The sequence below is a fragment of the Passer montanus genome, unplaced genomic scaffold, assembly GCF_014805655.1.
Source record: "Passer montanus isolate IOZ18808 unplaced genomic scaffold, ASM1480565v1 scaffold7, whole genome shotgun sequence".
In the NCBI taxonomy this organism is placed as follows: Eukaryota; Metazoa; Chordata; class Aves; order Passeriformes; family Passeridae; genus Passer; species Passer montanus.
Genome location: NW_024372147.1, coordinates 15,597,856 through 15,621,287, shown reverse-complemented (window position 1 = coordinate 15,621,287; position 23,432 = coordinate 15,597,856). Strand labels below are relative to the sequence as shown.

Below are 23,432 nucleotides of genomic sequence, written 5' to 3'. Positions count from 1 at the left end.
CTATGGGCGTGATCAAAAGACTTTCTTTCCATATGATAGATGTGGGATGAGAATGGTGTAGATCTTTGTGCTTCCAATTTTCTTGAATCTGTCTGTAAACTTCTCTAAAAAGTAAATAAATATTGTGAGATGATAGAAGTATAGATTCTGTAGTTAGTTTTCTTTCACTACTAAAATAGTCAAATGTCCAGAATGAAATTGATGTGAAGCATGTAGTATTATCTAAAGTTATTGTAGTTACAGCTTGTCATTCCATCTTCTATACTTAGCTCTTAGGATCTTGAGCTTGACTTTTTGATCCCAGTGCAGTATATAATACATTGAATGTATTTTAAAACAGACTTTTCTTAAAATGTATACACAAAGGATTTTGTCATTAGTATTTGATACACTGTTTTACTGGCAACAAAGTCTTTGTGATAATGCTTTTCATGTTGTCTTGAGTGCTGCAGCATTTTTCTGTTCTTGTTTCTGCCTTCTCTAATATTATTGCCAAGAGAAGCTGGCAAATTTGGAGAGTCATATTTTGACACATGTGAATTGTAACTAATTTGAAGATTGAACTACAGAAAGTGTGGGAATTTGGGGTGAGTGGGAGAAGGAGTTGTGTTTTAGGTGGGGTCTATTTTGTTTTTCATTCCAAGTCTGGTAACATTTCTGCATTTTTCCGTGACTTATACTCAGGTCATGTTTTATGTATCTTCAGAACTCTCCAGTTCCTTTCAAAAAAGATAAACATGCAAAATTTTATGAAATCTGTTAGCAGGTACTGCCTCTTTGATTGTTTCAGAAGGGAAAAGCCTATAGTCACAGTTAAGGACAATATTGTCTCCATCAAAGTGCTTCTTTGTTGTTGTTGTTGTGTGTAGAAAACTATACTACCTTGTTCTACATCAAAAGTATTGCCTAACTGAAAACTAGAAAATGTGTTTGAGGGAATGTTACCACCAAATTCCCAGTTAGTAAACTCAGCTTTTCGGTATTGCTTTAGGATTTTCCACTGAATCTTTAAATTTCAGTTTGCGTTGCTGAATAATTAAACCCATATCTGCAAGAAGTGTGATATCCACCTGTTAGACTTAACTTGCTTTCATCTGAAGTGATTTTGAAAGGGGACAGAGAAACGTCTTGCAAAAAAAGCTGATTTTTGCAAGAATTTCAGAAGTGTTTATAGCTTTTTCATGGAAAGTATCTGGCAGTATGCAGAATTTGTAGAGGCAATATTAGACTTAGTCTGATTTTGGCATTACAATTGCTTTATTCAAAATAGACAATGATACAGTCACCATCAGGTTTCTACATAGACTGGCTCCTAATACAATCCCAGCCTGTTACTGGAGAAGGATATCAAGTTGCACTCTCTGCTTGGAGTCCACAAAATTATTAATGTTGCCCTAATTATGTATACAAACTGTTAGTGTACACTACTTTCAGCATGTTAGCTTTTTACCATTTTTGTTTTTACCCTTTGTTATCCCTGCCCTGCCTGCATCAAGGAAGTTTATATGAAGTGTCAGATACAAAGTATGACTCCCAGTGAAGCATGAACAACTATGCTTAAACTAGAAACCAGTTTTTGCTTGCTGATCTAGTTTCTTCCACATGACTTAGAAGGTATCCTCAAGGTAGCTAGTTCCCCAAACTAATATGTGCATATATATCGGCACATATAATGTATACATGCAAATAAATTCAGAAACTCATCAGCTTTGCAGTTGTTGCTTGGAAAAAACACTACCCTGGCCATTCCATTTATTGGCATGTTGACATTTCATTTTTGCTACATCAAATGTTTATGTAATTTTACAGGAGACAGAGAAAAGGAGAAGAATTGAAGAAGCGTACAAAAATGCTGTGACAGAACTGAAGAAAAAGTCCCACTTTGGAGGGCCAGACTATGAGGTATGAATTTTACTTTAGAAATTTTTTATAACACTATGACTTTTTCTGGTGGGTTGACCCTGGATGGCAGGTGCCCACTAAACCACTCCACTACTCCCTTCAGGTTGGCAGGGGAGAGAGAATATAATGGAAGTCTTCTGGGTTGAGATATGGACAGGGAAAGGTTACTCACCAATTGCTGACAGAGGCAAAACAGACTCAACTTGAGGAAATACTGCTTAATTAGTAATCAAAATTTAAAAACCACCCTTCCCCTACCCCTCTCTTCTTCCTGGGTTTGACTTAATTTCCAAATGCTCTGCCTTCCTACCCCTCCGCTGTGCAGAGAGAAAAGGAACGGGGGTTGTGGTCAGTTCATCTCACATTGTCTCTGCCACTACTTCATCATCACAGGGAGCACTCCTTACACTCTTACCCTTCTCCAGTGTGGGATTCCTCCCACAGGAGACAGTTCTCCATGAACTCTTCCAACATGAGTCCTTCCCATGGACTGCAGTTCTTCACGAACTGCTCTGTATGAGTCTTCCTCACAGGATGCAGTCCTTCAGGAACAGGCTGTTCCAGCATGGGTTCACAGTCCTGCCAGTAAACTTGCTCCAGCATGAGCTTCTCTCCATGAGGCCACAGGTCCTACCAGAAGCCTGCTCCTGTATGGGCTTCCCAGAGGATCACATCATTCTTTGGGCATCCACCTGCTCCAGTAGCTCCTCAGTGGGCTACAGGTGGATCTCTGCTCCTCCATGGCCCCTCCATGGGCTGCAGGGGAACAGCTGCTTCACCATGGTCTGCACCAGAGGCTGCAGGGAAATCTCAGCATGTGGAGCACGTCCTGCCCCTCCTTCTTCACTGACCTGGTACAATGGCAACAGCAGGTTCATCCTAGAGCCAGCTCACACTGTCTCAGTTGGACATAAGGGAAGCTTCTGTCAGCTTCCCACAGAAGCCACCCCTGTAGCCACTTCAGCTATCAAAAGCTTGCTACACTAACACAATCCACTTTTAAGATTGGGCTGTTTCTTAAAGAGGGAAAGTGAAGTTTCAAAAGGCAGTGCAAGCGTGATTTACAAGTGTGTTCATGCCAAACGTATTTTTTCACCTTGGAAACTGAAACTGCATGAAGAATCTCAGTCCTTAATTTCTTGAGTGGAAGTATATCTTAACCTTTGATGTTTTGCTTTTGTCTGAAGTATGTTTCTTACAGATATTTCTGTAGATTTTTTTCTTACTTTCTCATACATTTGATACCGCTTATGTGTAATTGCACGTTACCTTTTTATTTGTTCAGCTGTAGAGATAAGTAAAACAAAAATATGAAAACTCTGATGGCAGAGACAGTCCTAGAAGATGACATTTAACTTTAACTGATTTTTAATTTGTCACGGCCACTCGAAATACTATGCTTTCAAATTCAGAGTTTAAGTTCCATGCTTCTGTTAAATTGCATTTCATCAGCATTCTCCTCAGTGAGGTATTTAGTTCTATTTAAGATGCATAAACCAACTTTTGAGGAGTTATAGTAGGTTTAGTTGGTTATGTTGAAAGGGTCATTAAAGATCATATAGTTCCAATATCCCTGCCATGGGCAGGGACATCTCCCAGTAGACCAGGCTGCTTAATGCCTCATCCAGCTTGGCCTTGAACACTTCCACAGTTGAGGCATCCACACTAATGTAAGCTGGTGCACCTGTAATACAGTAAGCTTGACCCTTTCACGTACATTAATGAAACACGTTTGTACTTTCAAATCACAGTCTGAGAAACAGCAATACAACTACACAGCTATTTAAGATACTTGACATTAGATTAATTGTTGTCACTGATACATTCAATGTAAATTAAATGAAATAAATAGGAAGTTGAACTTTGCCTACTTGGTTATGAACCCAGCTTCTTCTTGCAGGTGTCACTGCTGATACACAGTTTTGGGGGGTTTTTTAACTTGCAGGACTAGGTTGTTTTAAAATACAGTAAAAGCAGTAAACCTAAGTCTATTAAATTATCATTTTAATTAGTAGACTAGAGTTTTCAATCCTTGACTTAACTCTACCTGCTGTTTAGTGTTAAACTGTTGCTTCCAAGAATTTTCAATAGAGATCCCCAAAATTATTTCTTCTCTTGTTGTATTTTTGGATACACATGAATATCAGTAAGGAGTCTAACTCCGTGGTTATGTTAATAGATGTACTTTACTGACACTGTAAACATTTTCAAGAGAAGACATTTATTAATTAAGTCCTAAATTTGGAGTCAAAGCATACTTGACACTATTACTCAACTTTCCTGGGTTTTTTTCCCCCTTCTTTATGTAACTATCATTAAATTGTTGTTAGAGAAAGACACTTCATTTAACAAGTAAAGGTTTTCAGAGAACTTGTAATCTAAGAATATTATTGTATATTGGTGAAAATATTTGAGATCTGTAGAAGAAATTTGCTTCCATCAGTTACATATAAAACATAAATATGTATTTCTAATGTTAAATTGAAGTGGAACTTTTATGTCTCCAAGATTTTTAACTAGTTTTTTTCTTACGCACTAGGAGGGTCCTAATAGTCTGATTAATGAAGAAGAATTCTTTGATGCTGTTGAAGCTGCTCTTGACAGACAGGATAAAATGGAAGAACAGGTACTAAAACTTGAAAAAATCTTAATGTTGAGCACTTCCTGAGAGACTTCTGTGTCTTACAGTCTGTCCTGAGGTGTATGTCCTGAAGCTCTAGTTAATTTATTCTGACACTGATCAGGGAATTCCCCTTACTATTTTTACAATAAAGTATTGTTGCTTAATGCTAATTTTGAGAAAGTAACTTCATCGCTTGTGTAGAAAATAGTAGTATAAGTACTAAGTTTATTGAAGGTCTCTAGTTTCTAATTCCTAAACAAATGTCCTGTATGAAAATTACCTATATGTGACTGCATCTGTGTTAAGATAAAAATATCAAATACTACTCAAAATCTCACTTGTCTCTCAAAATCTAATAATTAATCTGAAGTTTCTTTTTGCTTCAGTGATATATGGAATAGGAAAGACATTGTTCTGCCTGTCTACTTCACTAACTATTTTTTTAATACACTTCAGGGACAAGTATCAGAAAAGGATAAGATGCATTCTAGAAAATAGATAGAGTTTGAGAAAGTATAGTAGCATATAAAATGAGAGGGAATGACAAAGTTGTGCATCCTTTGTCATAAAAGTCTTTATGCTTAGGAATGTAGTGAATAACAATGACTTGAGAATTAAAAGACTTTGTAGTGGACCAGTAGTACCCAACAGAGTTTACCCTAAGTCGGGATCTCTTAGCAAAGAGTAAAGGTTTTGAGTGACTGTGATAGTATTGCATGGATCTTTAGTGCTGCCAGTGTGTTTTCCGTAACTCAGAAATACACCTTGATGAATTCAGTCTTCAGGCCCACTCACTGAGAATTCCAGTGGGATGACAGCTTCATGCCTGTCATGTATAGCATTACTTGTTGTAGTCACTATGTAGATTGAGCATGACTCACTCTCTTTCACAGTCCACCCCGTAGCAGCTGACTAATAATAATTAAACCTATGTTGTTGCAGTCCCAAAGCGAAAAGGTTAGATTACACTGGCCAACATCCTTACCTTCTGGAGATGCATATTCTGCTGTGGGGACTCATCGATTTGTGCAAACGGTAAGATATTTAAGCTGATCTTCTCAGAATAATGGGCTGGTCTGTGCTGTTTCTATGTAATATTTTGTACGGGTAGGTGAGATTTTTTTGGTGTTTCTAGTAACTTCCAGTGGCCTACTTATTTTTTTAAAAAAAAAAGTAGTTGGAACTGAAGAAAGACTGCTTTTTGTCTTGGTTAAAAAAGACTGATTTGAGAACCTGTTAGAATATTCTTTACTTGTGTCAGTCTTGTTGGGCAGAAAAAAAGGAAAAATCCCAATTGGCTAACTGCAGTATTTTCAAGATACCTTTACCCAGATTCATTGAATTGATTTTATTTAAAAAAAAATAATAATCCAGTTGGTTGTATCAGGATTGGTTGACTTGTTTTGGAATGTTACTGGAAACACTATGCTCCTGTCAGGGCTACACTGGGAGCATAATATATAATAGGTGCATGAACTCAGCATTTGCCTGCTGTGCTTGCTGCTTATGGTGCTTTTGTTTTCCTTTTCTTCATTATCTTGTGCTTGCAAGTTGGTACTGAACGCTCTGTTGTGCCTTTGTTCTGATTACTTGGTTTTTTCTTTGTCTGTCTCTGGTAGCCCTATAGTCGCTCTTCCTCCATGTCTTCCATTGATCTAGTCAGTGCCTCTGATGATGTTCACAGATTCAGCGCCCAGGTACTGTATTGATGTGTCAAGTGGGGGTTGCATATCTTTACTTTATATCATCCTTTTCTCTAGAACCTGGGGTTTTTTTGGTTGTTTTTTGTTTTTGTTTTTGTTTTTTTTTTTGTTACGTCAATCACTGCTTGCTTTAAACTAGTACATTGAGACAAACAAAGGAGTTCTCTATTCCTGTACTAAATGGTTGTCTTTCTTTACATTCAGCTTGCATGCATACCACTTGTGCAGAGGCCCAAATCTTGTGAAACTATTTGGTTTACTTCAGTAGCTTTGATAAAAATGTCTATAGTTTGAAAATTTTCTATCTCTAGTTATAATGAAAGTAGAATATCATGTTTTATAGAGGCTGGAGATGGTCTTTGCTTCAGATTGAATAGTTTATCTGGCTTTTAAATCAAAGGTTTGATTTTTGTCTGAAGTGTTAATATGTAGTGATATTAATACATTGAGTCTTATGGTTCACTATTACCATTTTTTACCTCTATGACTAGTTTGATTACCAAAAGGCCATTAAACATGTTGACCAACAAGACTGTGGGTGTGACATATCATATTGAAGTGTTCATGTATTACTTGTCCTTCAGAAATTGTCTGGCATCCTGAATATGTCAATGTTGCCATAATGACATATTCCAGTAATGTACAAAATTACTTGAAGTACTTACTAGGAAGATGGTAGTTTAGAGTAGAATTAGATAAGTGTTTGCTTTTTAAACTCCAAATCAATAGGTCAGTTCTGTTATTCATGCCATTTCTTTCCTTCTGTGGTCCATATGTGATGGTGAATATGGAGCTTCCTTCTGGGATTTGCTCTTTTGGAGGCTTTTTAAAAGCTCTGACCAATCTTTTTTTTTCCTAACATGAATGGATTTTTTTTTTAAACAGCCTGGAATTGCGTTACCTCCAGACTTACTACCAGCTCCATGAGCAGAACCAACACTTAAGGACTTGCCTAGTGGACTAAAATTCCAACATCTTTTGCAGTCAGTTTATTTCTGAAATCTGAACTTACTGCAAGTGAGAAAGTATGCAAGTCCTATTGCACAACAGTGACTGGTACTCCAGTAGCTGAGTTAGTTTTCCAAGTTGTTTTTTCTTTGGGAGGAGGGGATAATAAAGTAAGGGAGTAATGAGTAATAGAAAGCAAGTTTGATTGCCAAGATGGGAACTAGTACTCTGTCAGATTGTGGTTGCAGCAATCATTCAGCATAAGGGCAACTCATATTTTCCAAGATATGCATGTGTCCTCATTTGCACCTGTTTTATTCCTGTGATAACATTTCTGTATTCATACGATAAACCTGAGTTGTAGAGTAGCACTGTGACTGCAGAACTGATCACTTCAAACACAACTGAGGTGGACCAGATTGTTGTATCTATAACGCAAATTGTGGTTAAGTATCAGGATCAAATGGACTGGAGTAAAGTTGCTCTTTTTGCCTGCTGCATGGATTATACTACATGAAAGTTACTATGGAGTGCCTCCTACTCCAGTTTCAAGTTAATGGACTCATTACAGAAAATATGAATATCCCCACATGCAGTTCCACCCTCCAATATTTTCCCTAAAACAAATTTTTGCCAGACTAAAAAGTCACTCCTGCTCTAGAGTTTCAGTTCTACAGAACAAAATAACAGAGAGCATGATGAGAATAGCAAGACCTTTTCATTCTACCTGCTATGGACTTTATTAAAAATTTATTAAAAATTGGCTTCTGTTCCCAGGCTGACAGTTTGGCTTTAGGAAGGAAAATTAATATCTTGGTTCTTAATATATGTAATATTTTTCCTAGATTTCATATGAATGAGGGAAATGCTGGTATCAGTAAAAAGTCAGGTAGCAACCTGCAACCCTGTTTTTAAGGCTGAGAAGTATAAACATTTATTCTGATGGGAGCTGTTTCTTCAGCGTGTCTCTAGAAAGGCGTTGTTGTCTCTGCCAGTTGAGTGGGAGTTCAGATGACTTTCTTTTAAAGATCTGTCAGCTTTATAATAGGTTCTGAGTTGTTCTTAGGCCCTTAAAAGGGAAAAACTTGCCACTCAAAGTTCAGGTCCAGGCTGTATGGCATACAGGTTGCAAGTACTTTTGCAGATTGTTCTTGTAGCCAGCTAGGAACCCAGAGGTAAGAGTGAGTCTCTCAGGTGGGAGAGAATCTTTGGATCTTGACTATGCCTCTGAAATTGGTGCAGGTTGACAGATGGTGACCAGTGCATAGACTAAATACAGTTTGAACAGATAATGTGCACAAGCAGGTTGTGTAAATACTTCATTCCTGGTGAAGTAGGTGTCTGCTCAGATTGCATTCCTGTGGGTGCCTCATTCTCTTCTTTCCTTGATATTTCCTTCATCCCTTTGCATGTAACACATAAAGCAAAAAGTATCAAAAGACAAAAGTAAATGTATAAAGGCAGCTTTTTCCTTCATAAATTAAGAAGTAGGATAGAAAACACATAAGGGCCTGAAGGTGTGGCAAGTACGTGTTGAGAGCATAGCAAGGATTCCTTTCTTAAAGCAGTGTGATCTAGAGCTAAATCATTAAATATTTAAGTAGCTCACATTCTTACCTGGTTTGTCACTGGGATGAAAAAAGGGAAGAAACTTGCTAGTAACTTGCTAGGAAACCTGCTAGTAACTGGCAGCAAAAGTTGGCTTGTCTAGAAGCTGAAACTTAAGTCTTGGTGATGCTTTCCACTGAAGCTCAGAACCAGAGCACCCAAAAGCTGGATTGATAACTTTGCCTTGTCTAGATAAGTCCATGCATAGTTACACTAAACCAAACTAGGGTTTCCATCCAATGGATTTTGTTTTTCATGTTGTGATTGTAGAGTTTTATTAGATACAGTTACCTTTTTTCTTTCTGGCGTTTAGTGTATTGCCTGTTGAGTACATGGTAGAAACAAAATTACTGCCTTAAATTAAAAGTAAATAGCGTCTTTCAATTCAGTATCATATTAAAAAAGATAAGTTAATATTACTTTTGCTTTCTACTTGTTTGCATACATGCTCAAATAAGCTTTACATATTTTAGTGCACACTAGGCTTCATATTTTTGTAAGATGTGCAAAAGCACCCTGGGGTTCAGACTGTTAATTTTGTGATTGTGCACTTCTTCAACTAACCTTTGTGTTGGTCAATTAACTAGTTTTGTTTGTTGTGCTTTTCCTTCTGGGAAAAAAAAAAAAGTATTTCCAGTAGTTCAGGAGAATGCTGTGAATCGTGTGGACATGCTTTCTCTCACAAGTTTTAGTAGTCATCTATCTCTTGGGTGGAAAAAAATTATTAAAATGTTTCAAATACTTGAAGCATTACACAGCAATAGATACCCTATGATTTTGCTTCTGTTTTTATTTGTGGCATTAGGAAAAAGGTGGGGAACCAAAGAAACAGAATAACATCTTAGATCTAAAATAAGCATCATCTACCTGTCCCACTACCCATTTTCATGCATATTGTATGGAATAAAAAATAAGATATTCACATAGCTTGTGAAAAGCTATAAAAATATAGCAAATATTTGGCTGTTTAAAAAAAAAAGGCATAGCTGCTAGCAAAATAAGTTTTAAATTAGCATTTTGTAATTATAGAATCTCTCTACCATCATAATCCTTTGAGTCTAGGCATTTCTGTTTTTTTTCTACATGTCAACTGTGCAAAGATGCCTCTGAAACAGAGGAGGCATGCTTTGCTTGTGACTATTCTTTCTCTTCACTTCTCTTCCAGTATGACTTTTGATGTGCGTTTGGTTTTAGAGCTTGTCAGTTTTCCTCCCTAATCCCCTGCCTTTGCTGAATTTTTAAAATGCTCTTCAGTGAATATCTTACAGTGCATTGCAATTCCATTTAGAGATATTTGCAGTTCCTATCTGCTGAAATAAAGAACTGTTTTAGGTAGAAGTGATGAGGTTTGACAGTTTAAAGGCACTAAGGCAGGCTAGGAAGTAATCACAAAGGATGAAATTGGAATTTGAATCAAGATTTTGGCTTTTGTTTCCGAAGGCCAGCATTATTTGTTTTTTCCTAACCTAACAGAGAACACTCTCATTCAAGTTCAGCTCCTGCACAGGAATTGAAGTATTAACTTGTGACTTCCAATGCTGTACAGTATCTCCCCAAAAACATGGAAGGAATGAGTTAAAAATGCCTGTTTTTTTTCCTTTACAGGTGGAAGAGATGGTACAAAACCACATGACATATTCCTTGCAAGATGTAGGAGGAGATGCCAATTGGCAGCTAGTGGTAGAAGAAGGAGAAATGAAGGTAAATGTTTCAGGTTTGGTTAATTCATATAAGATGATACGCTGTGAAAACAGATACTTCCAGTGTACATTTGGCAGTGTTATCTTTACTGCTGGACTCCGTGATCTTAAGGGTCTTTTTCAACTTAATTAATTCTATGATTTTTGAAAATATTATCAATCAGCAAGTTATGCTGTTGTAACTTCTCTCTGGGAATACCAGTGTTTAGCTTGGGACTGGGGTCCATGAGAACTGTGGCTCTCATGGAACATGCTCCACCATTATTATAAATCCATCTGGATATTAATAAATAAGCTAGCTTAATACTTCTTGGAGTAGAAACCTTAAAGTACTGGTATTTTAATGTGAATTGCCACATAATAATGTCTTCAATGGATGTTACCACAGAACACTTTAATGGCAAATTATTCACGTGATAAGCTTATAGATAAGTGGTTTAGTTTTATAAGCTATAAGCTCATAGATAAGTTAGTTCAGTTTTCTTTAGACTGATTAAATTTAAGCAATTAAAACGTGAACAGTTTTGACAGCTTCTGCTCTACATATGTTTCTTTGTGTTTGGCTATAGGTATACAGACGAGAAGTGGAAGAGAATGGAATAGTTCTAGATCCTTTGAAAGCAACCCATGCTGTTAAAGGCGTCACAGGGCATGAAGTTTGCCACTACTTCTGGAATGTTGATGTTCGTAATGACTGGGAAAGTAAGGCATTGGTTCCTCAGCTTTGAAGGTTTATCAGCAAGAACAGTATTTATAGCATTGTCCTGTTGTCTGTGACTGTTCACTGATGTATTTTTTTTCCTTCCCCCCACCCCCGTCCCCTTTTAGCAACAATTGAAAATTTCCATGTTGTGGAAAATTTAGCAGATAACGCAATCATCATTTACCAGACACATAAGGTAATAACACTTCATTTGCATACCTTACTGAGACATTGGAAGCATGTGTGTTCCAATATTCTGAATACTTTACTGGCCTAACAACTTAAAATACTGTTCTGAACAATATTCCCAAACAAGTTCTCTATTCAACTGCAACTTACATCAATTTTTCAAACTTTTCTTGAGAGCATAATTGGTTATGCGTGTGTCTGATAGGGCTTGCAGTAGCAAGTGAGGCCTGCTTTTAATGTTATGATTATATCACTGCCAGCAAGGCCAGATTCACCCAAAGCAAACAGAAGCAATAAATCACCACTGACTATAAGGAAGAAATCTACACCACTGTATCAGATGTTTTTTTCAAAAATGCAGGTTAGCATTCACCACAATTGGTTGACATACCACCTCATAATTCAAGTGTTCTTAATTGTAGGTACAACATTTGTTCTTGTACCTTAATTGTTTTTTCCCCCTAAATGGTCATTTGAATTACAACCCAACAACTGAAATGTAAAGATCTGAAAAATGTGTAGGAATAAAATTTATGTATTTATCCTTAGTCTTACATGTTTCTAAGTATGAGTATATTCAAATGTTAAAACAAATGTTCTTCTTGGACAATTTTACCAGTAGTGCAGTTACATTAAAACTTCTTTAATAGAAGACTCATAATTTTGAGTAAGACAGTTTTATCATCTGTATTGGTTGTGTTAAAAGCCAGAACTTTTTTCTTCTATTGAATGTCAGGAAAATAAGTTCTGTATATTTTCTTATTTTGTCACATGTTTCTCTTCTGAAATTTTCTCTTGGATAATATCAGTTTGCTCTATCTGTCTTACTGAAGTAGTAGCTTTTTGAGGTAATATTTTTTTCAAATACATCCCTCCTGTCTCTTCTCTGGAAACATAAGTAACTGTAGATGCATCCCTATACACCTAACCATTAGTTCAGTTTGTAGTTTACAAGTATTAATTAAAACACAAACCTGAGGTTCAGGGTACAGGAGTGTAACTGCTTATTCCTATTTTTAACTGAAAAATTCATTTCAGTTTAGTGCTCTGCATTTCAAAGGCTTTAAAGTTTTGCCTTAATTTTTTTCATATGAAGTGTAGCCAACTTGAAATTTCTGTTCCCTATTTACAACAGTTGTGTTCTCTTGCAGTTTTCAGAATGAAATTACTTTAACTTAATAATATAACTGGTTTGCCTTGCTTGGTTTTTAATTTTAACTAAGGATAGTAGTTAAACCTGGAAAAGCTTATGTTCAGGTGTTTCTCTGCAGAGAGTGTGGCCAGCCTCTCAAAGGGATGTGCTGTATTTGTCTGCAATCAGAAAGATACCAGCGTTCAGTGAAAATGATCCGGAAACATGGATTGTGTGCAATTTCTCTGTAGAACATGACAGTGCTCCTGTAAGTATTATTTTGATTCTGTGAAGTTCTGCTTTTTAAGGTAGTTTTTCTCTTCCATGGTAATGCATTTGCAGTGCTAGTGCAGGGGGTGATGGAGGGTTTTTACAAAAATACAGTTGATTTAAACCAGGTGGTAAAATGACTTGATGAAGGCATTCCTAGCCAAAAGCTTTCTTGCCTTATCTCTCAGGCGGATGATCTAAGCTGTTACAGCAGAATGGAAGCAAAATTTATGGAGATGTGAAAACATTTTAAAGAATTTAGGTTATTTTGTATGGTATCAAATCAGTATCTCTTCAGCATTGTCAAATATAAGAGTAGGTTTGTATAATTACAGATAGTGTTAAGTCTCCATTTGACACAATTTTGCCTTAGTTCTATGAGATAATAGGAATGGTTGTTTTTCTGTTGATTGCTATTCCATAGCCTGCTTCCAAGGGAAAAGTTTACTGATATTTGTAAATGCTGATACATTATTCTTGAAATGTTTCTTTACTGATTTGTCACAACACTTGAAGTAATTCACTTATAATTTGTTAAGTAAGCAGAAACCTAAGATTCAGACATTTATAATTCTATCCCTATCCATCTATCTTTCATTTTACTCACTTTCATGTTAAATCCACGTAAATGCCAGAAAGTAGACTCTCAGAAACACAGCTTCTAGAGTGTCTTAGACTTCATGATGAAAAGATGTTCTTGCTCAAGTATGCTGAAACAAATTTAATTTAAAGCTTACAGTGTTTCATATTTTTGGCAGCTGAACAATCGCTGTGTCCGTGCCAAAATAAATATTGCAATGATTTGTCAGACGTTAGTAAGCCCACCAGAGGGCAACAAGGAGATAAGCAGGGACAACATTCTGTGCAAGATTACGTATGTAGCAAACGGTAAGTATAAAATTTTCCAGTATGGCAATCATGATAGATGTTAATTTTGGAGAGTTGAATACTGGCACAAAAGAAAAAATAAAATATGCCTTTTCCCTTGATGCCTTTTTCTTTTTCTATTTTATCTATATATAGCATCACTTTTGTGTTCATCATGTTCAAAAGGTCTCAAATTAAGGTGCTACATGAACTGGTGAATGGGATCATTCATTTTGTGGTACTCTGGGAGGAATAAATGAAAGAGCTGTGTAGCCCAGTGTTAAGTATATAACCTTGAGATGGAGGAAGGTGGGCAGAAATGTCTATAACTGGAATGAGCTGGCATAGCTTTTCTTTTCAGTAATGGCATGTTGGGTTTTTTCATGTACTACTGTAATTTTTTTTCTCCCAATTCATCTCAATAGGCTGAAAAGCTGCTGACAGTAAAGACACAGCTCTTATCCCCTGATGCCAAGGAGTAAATATATTTTGTATGAAGATGCTCGCAAGCTATATAATTTAGTCTACATTTCTTTTTTTTTTTTTTAGCTGATAGAATCCTTGGTATTGACTGAAAACTTGTCAAAGCCAGATTGCATTGTTGCTGTACCCAGTATTTAGAAATGTATTGTAGAATTGGAGATACATGCTTAATATCTTCTCTCCCAGACCTACAAAACACTTTGCTCACCCTGCTCTTTACTTTTTCTAAAGTTTCCGAATTACTTAAAAAGTATATTTTCACTGCCAAATTGTGAACTGTGATTATATGGGAAGTGATAGCTTTTTCAGCAACATACTTTCCCTGTGAATGAATATGTAATTAAAAATCAATTCTAATTTTGTTTGAATACTTTATAATCATTTGTAGGCTGTTGCCTATGTGGCAGTTCTGCAGGCAAATGCAGTAATTATTGAAAAGTTAAGACTGACTCTGCTTTCTTTGAAATAAGGAGTAGCTCAAGTCTCTTTCTCTTTGTTTCTTGGAAGCCTGTAGAGAATATCCTCTTCTATTCAGGTATTTTCCCAAGACTCACCATTCAGCACCTTTAATGTTTTCTAAATAATGGCATCATTAGCTCTGGACTAAGCTTGAGTACTGCAAACAGAACGTGTACAACACAAGCCTAGGGGCATAAAAAATCTGCTGATGGTTATTCTTTCTAACTTGAGGAAGAGTTACAGAAGTAATTAACTAAAATTTACTTTTTCAGCATGTAGTGGAGTTGCTTTATTTTGATGTCCTTCTTTCTGTACTTCTAGTGAACCCAGGAGGATGGGCACCAGCATCAGTGTTACGGGCAGTGGCTAAACGAGAATATCCAAAGTTCTTAAAGCGTTTTACATCATATGTGCAAGAGAAGACAGCAGGAAAGCCTATTTTATTCTAGTACTAGCAGGTATACATACTTTTTAAATTCTTGATTCACCATTTTAAAGATGGAAGTCTGCAATCTAGGAATGTCTTACATTATTAACTTGGCTTCAGTACTTGCTTTAGCATGCAATATACTTTTTTAAAACATGTAATTTGTGTGTACAAGCTGCACAAGTTAGCTAGCATTAGTTTTCATAGAATTTTATTGGTTCATTTTGCAAGTTTTTGCTTACATGTCCAATTTATTTAGAAGTAAAACAGGATGAAGTACTGTTTTTTTCAACTATCACAGGCATTTTGCACTTGTTCTGAAAAAATACATAGTGAAGTTACTCTAGAGCCTCATGAGGTTTTTATAACTTAAATTCTACTTAAAATTGCATATTTCATAGATTATGAGTACATTTCAGTTTTCTTTTATATTGACACAATAGTTTTCACCTAGGATTTTTATTAATGGAACTTCACTGACAGACCAACATGAATTATTAGAGTATTTAGAAGACTGTGACTTAAGTTTTTAGCCTTTCTGATGGACCTAGGAAAGAAAAGGGATTTCCAGGTGCTTTCTGAAGTCAGTGGATATATTCTTCATGGTATAGGTTATTTGCTAATCTAAAGTTGTTTGAACAGTTAGATGATGATATGACATTAGAAGAGGATTTCTTGATCACTTTGAGGATATCTGCGCCCCTTAGTGCTAAATAAGGCTTAAATTATTTTTGCTAGTTTTGACTCCTGCTATATATTTTATTTTCTATAACTGTCATGTCAAATCACAGAATTCTGCTTAGTTGCGCTAGTGTTACAGCATCATTCAGTCACATCTGAAGATGAGTCTCTATCACTTATTCTATGTGTGACTTAGGTTACTTCTATTTTTGGGTTCTATTTACTAGGTCAGACTCAGTAAAGTTACTGTGTCAACTAAGACTAAAGGTCTTAGTTGTTTCATTCTTCTGTGACAGCTATCCCAGTAATGATTCACAATTTTAAATGTAAATTGTTAGAGAAGTAGAGTACATAAAGCATTAGAAACACGGTGTCACAAGCCAGCTGTTAACACATGATCATAGCAGTCCTGATGATACTTAAGGTGTTTAACAAGTTCATTTTACTCACAATATACAACCTTTTCAGTGCTGTATTCTTCTCTTTGCTTACCTGCAGCAATCATAACAAGACTGGGTGAGCATTCCACATTGGAGAAGTGACCACGCACAAAGCACTCCATGCTGGAACGAAGGATCTACAGTCTTTTTATGGCCCAGGTTCTAGGCTTTGTATGCTGAAGTGAAGAAGTGTTGCAACACCATGGGGCTGACTATTTAACAATTGCTCTCTCCTGCTAACTTTCTTGCTGAATCAGTGTGTAATTATAAATACATGTATTGATAACATGTATATGGCTCTATTTTTATTTGCTTGCTTTAGAAGAAGAAAAGCGCATACAACTTTGAATCACCAACATGGGCTACTGTGTTAATTTTAAACAAGTTGTAGAATTTCATTGTCAACCTTCCTAAGATACTTCTGCAGTTTCTGTGCATGTGTAAAAAGCACAAGAGACAAATGCACATATAGCATACTGTATGTGCTTTATATGCACAAAAATCTGTGTGGTATTTTGGGGGTGTTGAAAGGAGTGGCTTCAGTAAAACCTAGGTAACTTGTTGGCAGGTTTTGTTTTGCTTTGTATAATCACAGTTCATTACTGCTGGTTTCTATAATGAATCATCTTGTTACATAAAATGCCAGTTAATATCTGAGGGCTGTCAATATCCTTAATGACTTTGCCTTTTCTATTGTCTTACTCTTATGACGATCTTTAGTTCTGAAGGAGTAAGAGTGTGAAAAGCTTTATTTTTTCCAGATATCTTTATATTTCTATTGTATTTTTTAGTTATGTAATATGTGCTGCATAATTTTTGTTATTAAACATGATCCAGAAATACCTAGAAAGATTCTGTATGAGAGGGCAAGAGACTGCCTAAAACCTAGGAGACATCTGTCCATGCTATCTGTGGACTGCTTTCTTGGATGATATCTGGGGCTTTCCCAAAGCTGTGAGAAGGTACACTATAATATTTATTGAAATAATTTGGGTTATATAAAACAACATTCCCAGTCTAGATTGAGGATGAGTACATTATTTTCAGATCCTGCATGTGTTTTCCTCATCTCAATAAAGCTGTGCTATGAGGTTCATGTAGAAAATTATTTGCCTCTTGATCAAAACCCCATCAGAGACATAAGAATGCAGAGTTCTTACTGGAAAGTTCCCTTTAGCTGCTGTGAAAATTTAAATGTCAGGTGTTTGCCTGCCTTTGATTCTGGAGATACTTGTTTAGAAAGGACTGTGTTGGGCTAGTACTGACTGTGAGGTCTTTCATCCATGTCCTATACTTGGAAACTCATCAGAGACTGCTCGGTGTTTCACTGAACTGGGTATCTTAAGGAAAAAAGTTGCAGATATATTTTCTTTAAAAGAAGCTGAAAGTCAAATTTATGTGATAGAGCGTGCTAGGTGCCTGAAAAGAGATATAATACAGTAACTTAGTGAAGATTTGGTAAATGAATAAATATTATCTGCACAGTGTTGAAAAACTTCTCTGTTCATCTTCTCTGTAGAGATGAAACCATACCTAACACATGATTACACAAGCATGCAGATTTCATGCTCCACAACTCTTCCCTTTTTATTTGCCTTTCTCTGATGGTGTGCATGGAATATGCCTTATTACAGAGTTATTCTGTCCATTTGAATATGTAGAAAAGTGCCTATATGGTAATGTTAGCAAGGCAAATAAGATGAAAATTTGTACATCTTTACTATATCACCAGTGAGCATTTTATATACTGACGTTAAAAAACAAAATCTTATACCTCAAAATGTATGTCATCTTTTTACAATCAACCAAGCAGTGGTACATTCCACCATAGCCACTGATGGGAACTTAAAAAAAAGTCCAAAATATAAAGAGTTTAACTCCTTATTTGCCATTTCTGGTAATTGTTGGAACACGGGCAAGTTTATTAATTTAATAGAATAGCTTTATTTTACAAAGGTATGGAAAGTTTACAAAGCAGTATATAAACTTATATCATTAGTTGCATTTGCACTAAATGTGATGTACTTTTGCAATTTATTCTGTAAATAAAACAACACTACAGATACTATTTGTAAAGAGTATGTTTTACTTTTAGATAAAGGCACTGGTACTTCACTGTAGCTAGCCCTGCCCAATCAGATTTGTAAGAGGCTTTTTAAAGACTATGGAAGGAGTTACGTGATTATAATGAGAAATCATTATTAATGGACCTCTGAAAAAGTAATCTCAAAAGGCAGCAGGCTCTCTTATATTGTCTTTGTGTGAGTAGCCATTATATCCTTTCTTCTGGAAGGGATGTTGCTTTTATGGTTTTATACAATTTACCGTGTCTCTTGAGCCCATCCCTCTTGTCATTCACTGCCAGGTCTGTGTGCTGTGAGCTCATTTCCTCCTGTTAACAGATCAAGAGTGTTAACACAGCTATGGTTGTCTTTGCAGAAGCAGCTTCTGACTCTAGAATGGTTGCTTTGTAAGCTGAACCAGTTCAAAAGGCTGAAAATGCAGCAATCATCAGATATTGTTCTCTGGATATCTGCATCTGTTTGGAGAATTTGGATGTTGCCAAACTAGATCTGAAGGACATGACTTGATAGAACTTGTACTGGGAATGAAGATGAGATGGTCATTGTTATTCTGTCTGAGAACCTGAAAATCTTTGACAAATTTATCTGTGAAAAATGTGATGCACTTTGAAAAAACCTTACCTTTTACTTAATTGGGCTGAGCTGGCTTATCTGAAGTTGTGCAGATTCTCTTTAATCAGATTGTCCACCTGTATTTTTGTCAAGTTGTACAGATAATGCTGTATTTGAATTGCCACTGTTCATTTACAGACTTAAAACATGAATCATATTTTTGAGTACCTTGAGTGTGTAGAGTTGTAACTGTTCTATAATAGCTTTATGATCCTAATGATAAGTTTTAAAAATTAAAAGAAGTTGGCTCTTACATGTTACAATCACAAATTTAAAATCAGTATTTAAAATTTAAAAGTATTAAAAATTATGAAGAAAAATCCTGGGTTCTTGTTGTTTTTAACTTTCCAGTGTTTGGAGAAACCTTGCATTTTAACCAACTTTTAAATCATTAATGAAGTTATATACAATATTCTAGTGCATGGAAAACATTTAACAGGAAAGCAGTTTACTTATGTTACTGAGGTCACTAAGATGAAAACCTGAATGCCACATTAGTTTAAACATTGAGAAGCTCATTTTGTGCAAGCAGTCAGAGGGGTGTTAAAAGGTGCTCCAGGTAGAGTGTAGTCGTGACAAAGAGCACTTCCCAGAGTATGCCAGCTTCTCATTTGTATGGAATAACAAGATTCTGGGAGCTTCCATGGGAAGAACAGCAATTCAGGACTAAGATGTGCAAAAACATAAACTTACAGCTTTTCCAAATAAGATTAACTTTTAGTAACTGAGATAAGCTTCCATGAGCAACTTTTCTTAACAGTAGAAATAGGTCTTGCCTAATAGATCAATAACAATCCTACCTTTATTTGTCACGCAGTGATTTCTACTTCTTTTTATAGCAATCAGGAAAATTGTAGAAGCCTTACAGGTATGCAGGACTGGAGGAACGGTTTGAAGTAACAGATGGCATTACTTGAACAGGAACAAAATTTTAGCTCAGCTGTATCAGACCCCTTGTAATATATTGCAAAAAACAAAGAGTCCTGAGGTAACCTCTGACCTTGGAGAATGCAGCTGTGTTGTACCTGGCAAAAATAAATTCCCCACCACCACCAAAAAAAAGCCACATTTCACATTCATGGTAACATAACTTATGTGCATAATTTTAAAATTATGTACTTTCCAGTAAAGAGGGGTTGAGCATTTCTGTGTAACTACAATATCATTCAACCCTGGATGATGAATGATAATTAGGGCTATGACACGCAACTGAGGATTGCTGCAGTTTTTAGGGTTTAAACTCATTCTCCTTAAAAACTTTATTAATTTGGATCAATCGATAGTTAGACCTATTGTCATCCACAAGACTTCCTAAACTTTTGTGTGCCAGGAGATAAGCCACAGATTGTACAAGTCTGTAGCCAGTGATTTTTAACCAGTGCTAGGAGTGGCAAAATATGACAACAGCCCTGACAATTCCCATTTGCTGGGATGAGACTGCCATGGAATAGCCTGGCACACACAGCTCCTAGGAAGTTATGCCCTGTATATGAAGGAATTCCAGCTCGAGGCCCAGGATAGTGTGCTGTTTTGATGAGGGCAAGTCATGCCCAAGTATAAGCAGAATTGCAGGTGTGTTTGTATCCACCAGAAAATACTTGTAGTAATGAGCAGTCACGCTGGTGACATCTCACTGTGTGAGCTCCTTTATCTTTCCCGACCTTCATTTGACTGAACTGTATTTGAAAACTCAAATCTAATTCAAATAACACTGAATTATCTGAAGGCACCACTAAGGTAACTAACCATCCTACTATCAAGAGAGGTGCTAAGCAAAATCATCAGTAATTCAACTATCAGCTGCTAATTTGTTTGTAATACATTTTAATGAAAAATTGTGAATAATTTTTTAATATAAAACACTTAACTTTTCCATATTTAATATAGCTGTCAGCTGTGAGAAATCCAGTAATAAAAAGTACCTGTAATTTACTTTCTTATTAACGAAAACTGTCCTAACCAATTACAGTGAAAATAATGGAACACTATTAAAAGATGTGAAAACCACTTGTAAAGGTTAATATTATTAGATTTTCTTCCACTTCTAACTTTGGTTACATCAGAAGAAAGTTTCCCTAACAAGTACCTGTTCCTGTCTCATAAGCTTTGGTGAAGTGGTGTACAGTTAGTTGCTTTTTTGTACAGCAATTTCTGTGCTTGTGTGAAACAGCACATCCTGCATTAAACGGTATTAACTTCATCTATTACTGAAAAGGAAAATTTTGCATGGCTAGGTAGGATACACAAATTGTGCTCTAAAAGACCTTAAGACAGCAGTGGGATCTGGGTACACAGAGGGATGAATTCCAGTAAGTCTGACATTTTTATAGTGTTAGGCAATAGGTTTTTTAAGTTATCTCCCATGCAAAAGAAGGAAATCTATCACTATTAACATTCACCAATTTTTTTAACAGTGGTAATTTAAAGTATCCACTTTTGTTCACATTCACAAGTGAAGGAAAAAAAAACACTCAGTAATTGCAACTGTGAAAACTGATACATAGTACTTTATTCCCTTCTCCCTGTTTTGATCTGCCCACAAAAAGCTTTTTAGAAAAACATCCTTTTCTGAAACACAAAACAAGTGCCCCAATGGCCCAGATTTTCAATCACATCAGTCTTTTGGGGTCAATTTTCTCCAGGTGTACTAGAGGCTTCAGCTGCTCAGCAAAGTTCCTCATGTCATCAGAAACAATGTCCTGCCCTGCTGGTGCGACTACGTTGAGCTCCACCAAGTAGGAGAGGGAGAGCGGCTCAATGCTCTCCGTGTTTCCGGGCATCAGTATGCGGAAGATCTTGTACACCACGATCTTCATGATGCCCTTGCGGAACACGTGCCCTTTGGCCACGAACTCGTGGTCCATGCGGAAGCCCATCTCCACCAGGAAGTCCGTCAGGTTGTCGGACGTGGCGATGTCCACGCAGTTGCGCACGAGCGCGTGGCGGTTCTTGTCGCCTATTTCGGGCTGTCCCAGGTAGCGCAGGTGCCAGGGCATCCCGCTCTTGTCCATGGAGCGCCGGGCGCGCAGCACGAAGGGGCTGGCCTGCTGCCCCTTCAGCAGGAACACCATCTCGTGGTCCAGGAAGGTCTCGGGCTCCATGTTGTCGCACAGCCCGCGCAGGCGGTGCAGGAGGCTCTCCAGGCTCTGGTCCAGCACGCTCCCTGCGGAGACAGCGCCACGACCATCGCCTCCCCCGCAGGCCGCGGCGCCCCCGCCCCAGCGCCCTCCCACCCCCCCCCCCGCCGCGGCTGCCCGCGCTGCTCGGTCCCGCGGTCGCCTACCTTGGAGCAGGTACTCCATCATGTTGATGGTGCCGCCCGTGACGGGCATCATGGTCACCGGCGGCGCCTCCATGGTGCGCTCCCGCTCCGGCCCCGCGGCCCCGGCGGCAGCGGCGGGCAAGGCGGCAGCAGCGCCCCCTGGCGGCTCGGCGGGGCGCTGCGGGCGGGGCGGGGCCGGCGCTGGGGGCGGGGTCTGGGGCGCCCCGCCCCCGCTCCCTCACAGCCCCGTGCGGGCCTCGGGGCGGAACGCGGGCTGGGCACGGACGGGAGCGCGGCTTTTTCCACCTCTGCTTGGCTTGCCGGGCAACTTCCTTATCCCGAGAGTGGCCGAGCACTGGAACAGGCTGCCGGCGAGGTTATGGAGTGTCCCTTTCTGGAGCCATTCAAAACCCACCTGGATATGTTCCTGTGTCACCTGCTCTCAGTGACGCTGACTCAGTGACTCCTGGTGTTGAACTGGATTATCTCCAAAAGTCTCTTCCAGCCCTAACGATTCTGTGATGCAGTATTTCTGTCTTTCATTCTGGTTTGCTCAAAGCCGGGAATCAGGAGGCAACCCATGAAAGGCTGGCTCTGTGATCATCAAACCTCCACAGTACTTATACCTTTTTAACAAACAAAGGCATCAGCGTTTGTTGGCTGTATGTTGTACCACTTTTCTCCTGATTAGTGCTCAAACCCTATTTGCTAGCTGTATCTCTTGCTTCTCCAAGAGAACAGTCCTTTTAGTCTGCGGGTGTGGATCTTCCCTCCCTTTGGTGAGGGTTTGGTGGTCAATGAGGCAGTGGTCACGGTCATCCACGGCTGGAATTACCTCCCCTCGCTTGCTGCCCAGTCCTGCTGACTGCACTCCTGGCAGCTCTCATCCAGAGAGCCCATTCATCTTGGGATTGTCTTCTCTTTTCCTCAAAACAGAAGATGAGCCAAGCATGCAACATTCACAGTGCAATTGCTTAATCATAACTGTCCAGCTACAGCTTCTGATTGACAACTGGAAAAAAAAAATTGCAAAGTTTGGTTCAAATCTTGAGACCTCACATCTTGAGGGGCCCAAATCTCCCAGGGCTCGCGGCCAGCCTCACCCTGATGCCTCAGGTTTTGTATTTTATATTTTTCAGATTCTGTACTGCCTTAAGACATCACCCCAGCGCAGGGAGCACAGTGGAGGAGGGTGGGAGGCCAGCAGGCAGGACCAGCCATCAGGGGTCATCCTGGCTGCACCCACACCCCTCCCCAGGGAGAGGTGCACATGCAGTTAATTCTGTGTAAAACCTCCACCAGAAATGTTCCAATCTGTCGTTTACAGCAACAGCGAAGG

At 38.0% G+C, this 23,432-nt stretch overlaps 2 protein-coding genes across 4 annotated transcripts in view; one reads left to right on the top strand and one right to left on the bottom strand.

Annotated features, from left to right (window-relative positions):
• The window catches only part of CERT1 (ceramide transporter 1), a 75,865-nt gene extending 56,714 nt beyond the window's left edge, over positions 1-19,151 (top strand). For 2 of the 3 annotated variants that reach the window (XM_039730027.1, XM_039730029.1), the window contains 11 exons: positions 1,810-1,902; positions 4,442-4,528; positions 5,468-5,560; positions 6,145-6,222; positions 10,390-10,485; positions 11,054-11,186; positions 11,313-11,383; positions 12,648-12,776; positions 13,537-13,666; positions 14,909-15,045; positions 16,194-19,151. In XM_039730027.1, the coding sequence (XP_039585961.1) occupies positions 1,810-1,902; positions 4,442-4,528; positions 5,468-5,560; positions 6,145-6,222; positions 10,390-10,485; positions 11,054-11,186; positions 11,313-11,383; positions 12,648-12,776; positions 13,537-13,666; positions 14,909-15,036 (1,038 nt within the window). In that variant the 3' untranslated portion in view covers positions 15,037-15,045; positions 16,194-19,151. The remainder of the gene's footprint in view (positions 1-1,809; positions 1,903-4,441; positions 4,529-5,467; positions 5,561-6,144; positions 6,223-10,389; positions 10,486-11,053; positions 11,187-11,312; positions 11,384-12,647; positions 12,777-13,536; positions 13,667-14,908; positions 15,046-16,193) is intronic. The other variant, XM_039730028.1, reaches the window with a different exon arrangement.
• Positions 19,152-21,309: 2,158 nt separating this feature from the next.
• MED18 (mediator complex subunit 18) lies at positions 21,310-22,247 on the bottom strand. The gene is made up of 2 exons (XM_039730030.1): positions 22,115-22,247; positions 21,310-21,994 (listed from the first exon to the last, which is right to left on the bottom strand). The coding sequence occupies exons 1-2, from the start codon at positions 22,185-22,187 to the stop codon at positions 21,441-21,443; spliced, it is 627 nt and encodes a 208-aa protein (XP_039585964.1). The 5' UTR covers positions 22,188-22,247; the 3' UTR covers positions 21,310-21,440.
• Between the last annotated feature and the right edge of the window lie 1,185 nt (positions 22,248-23,432).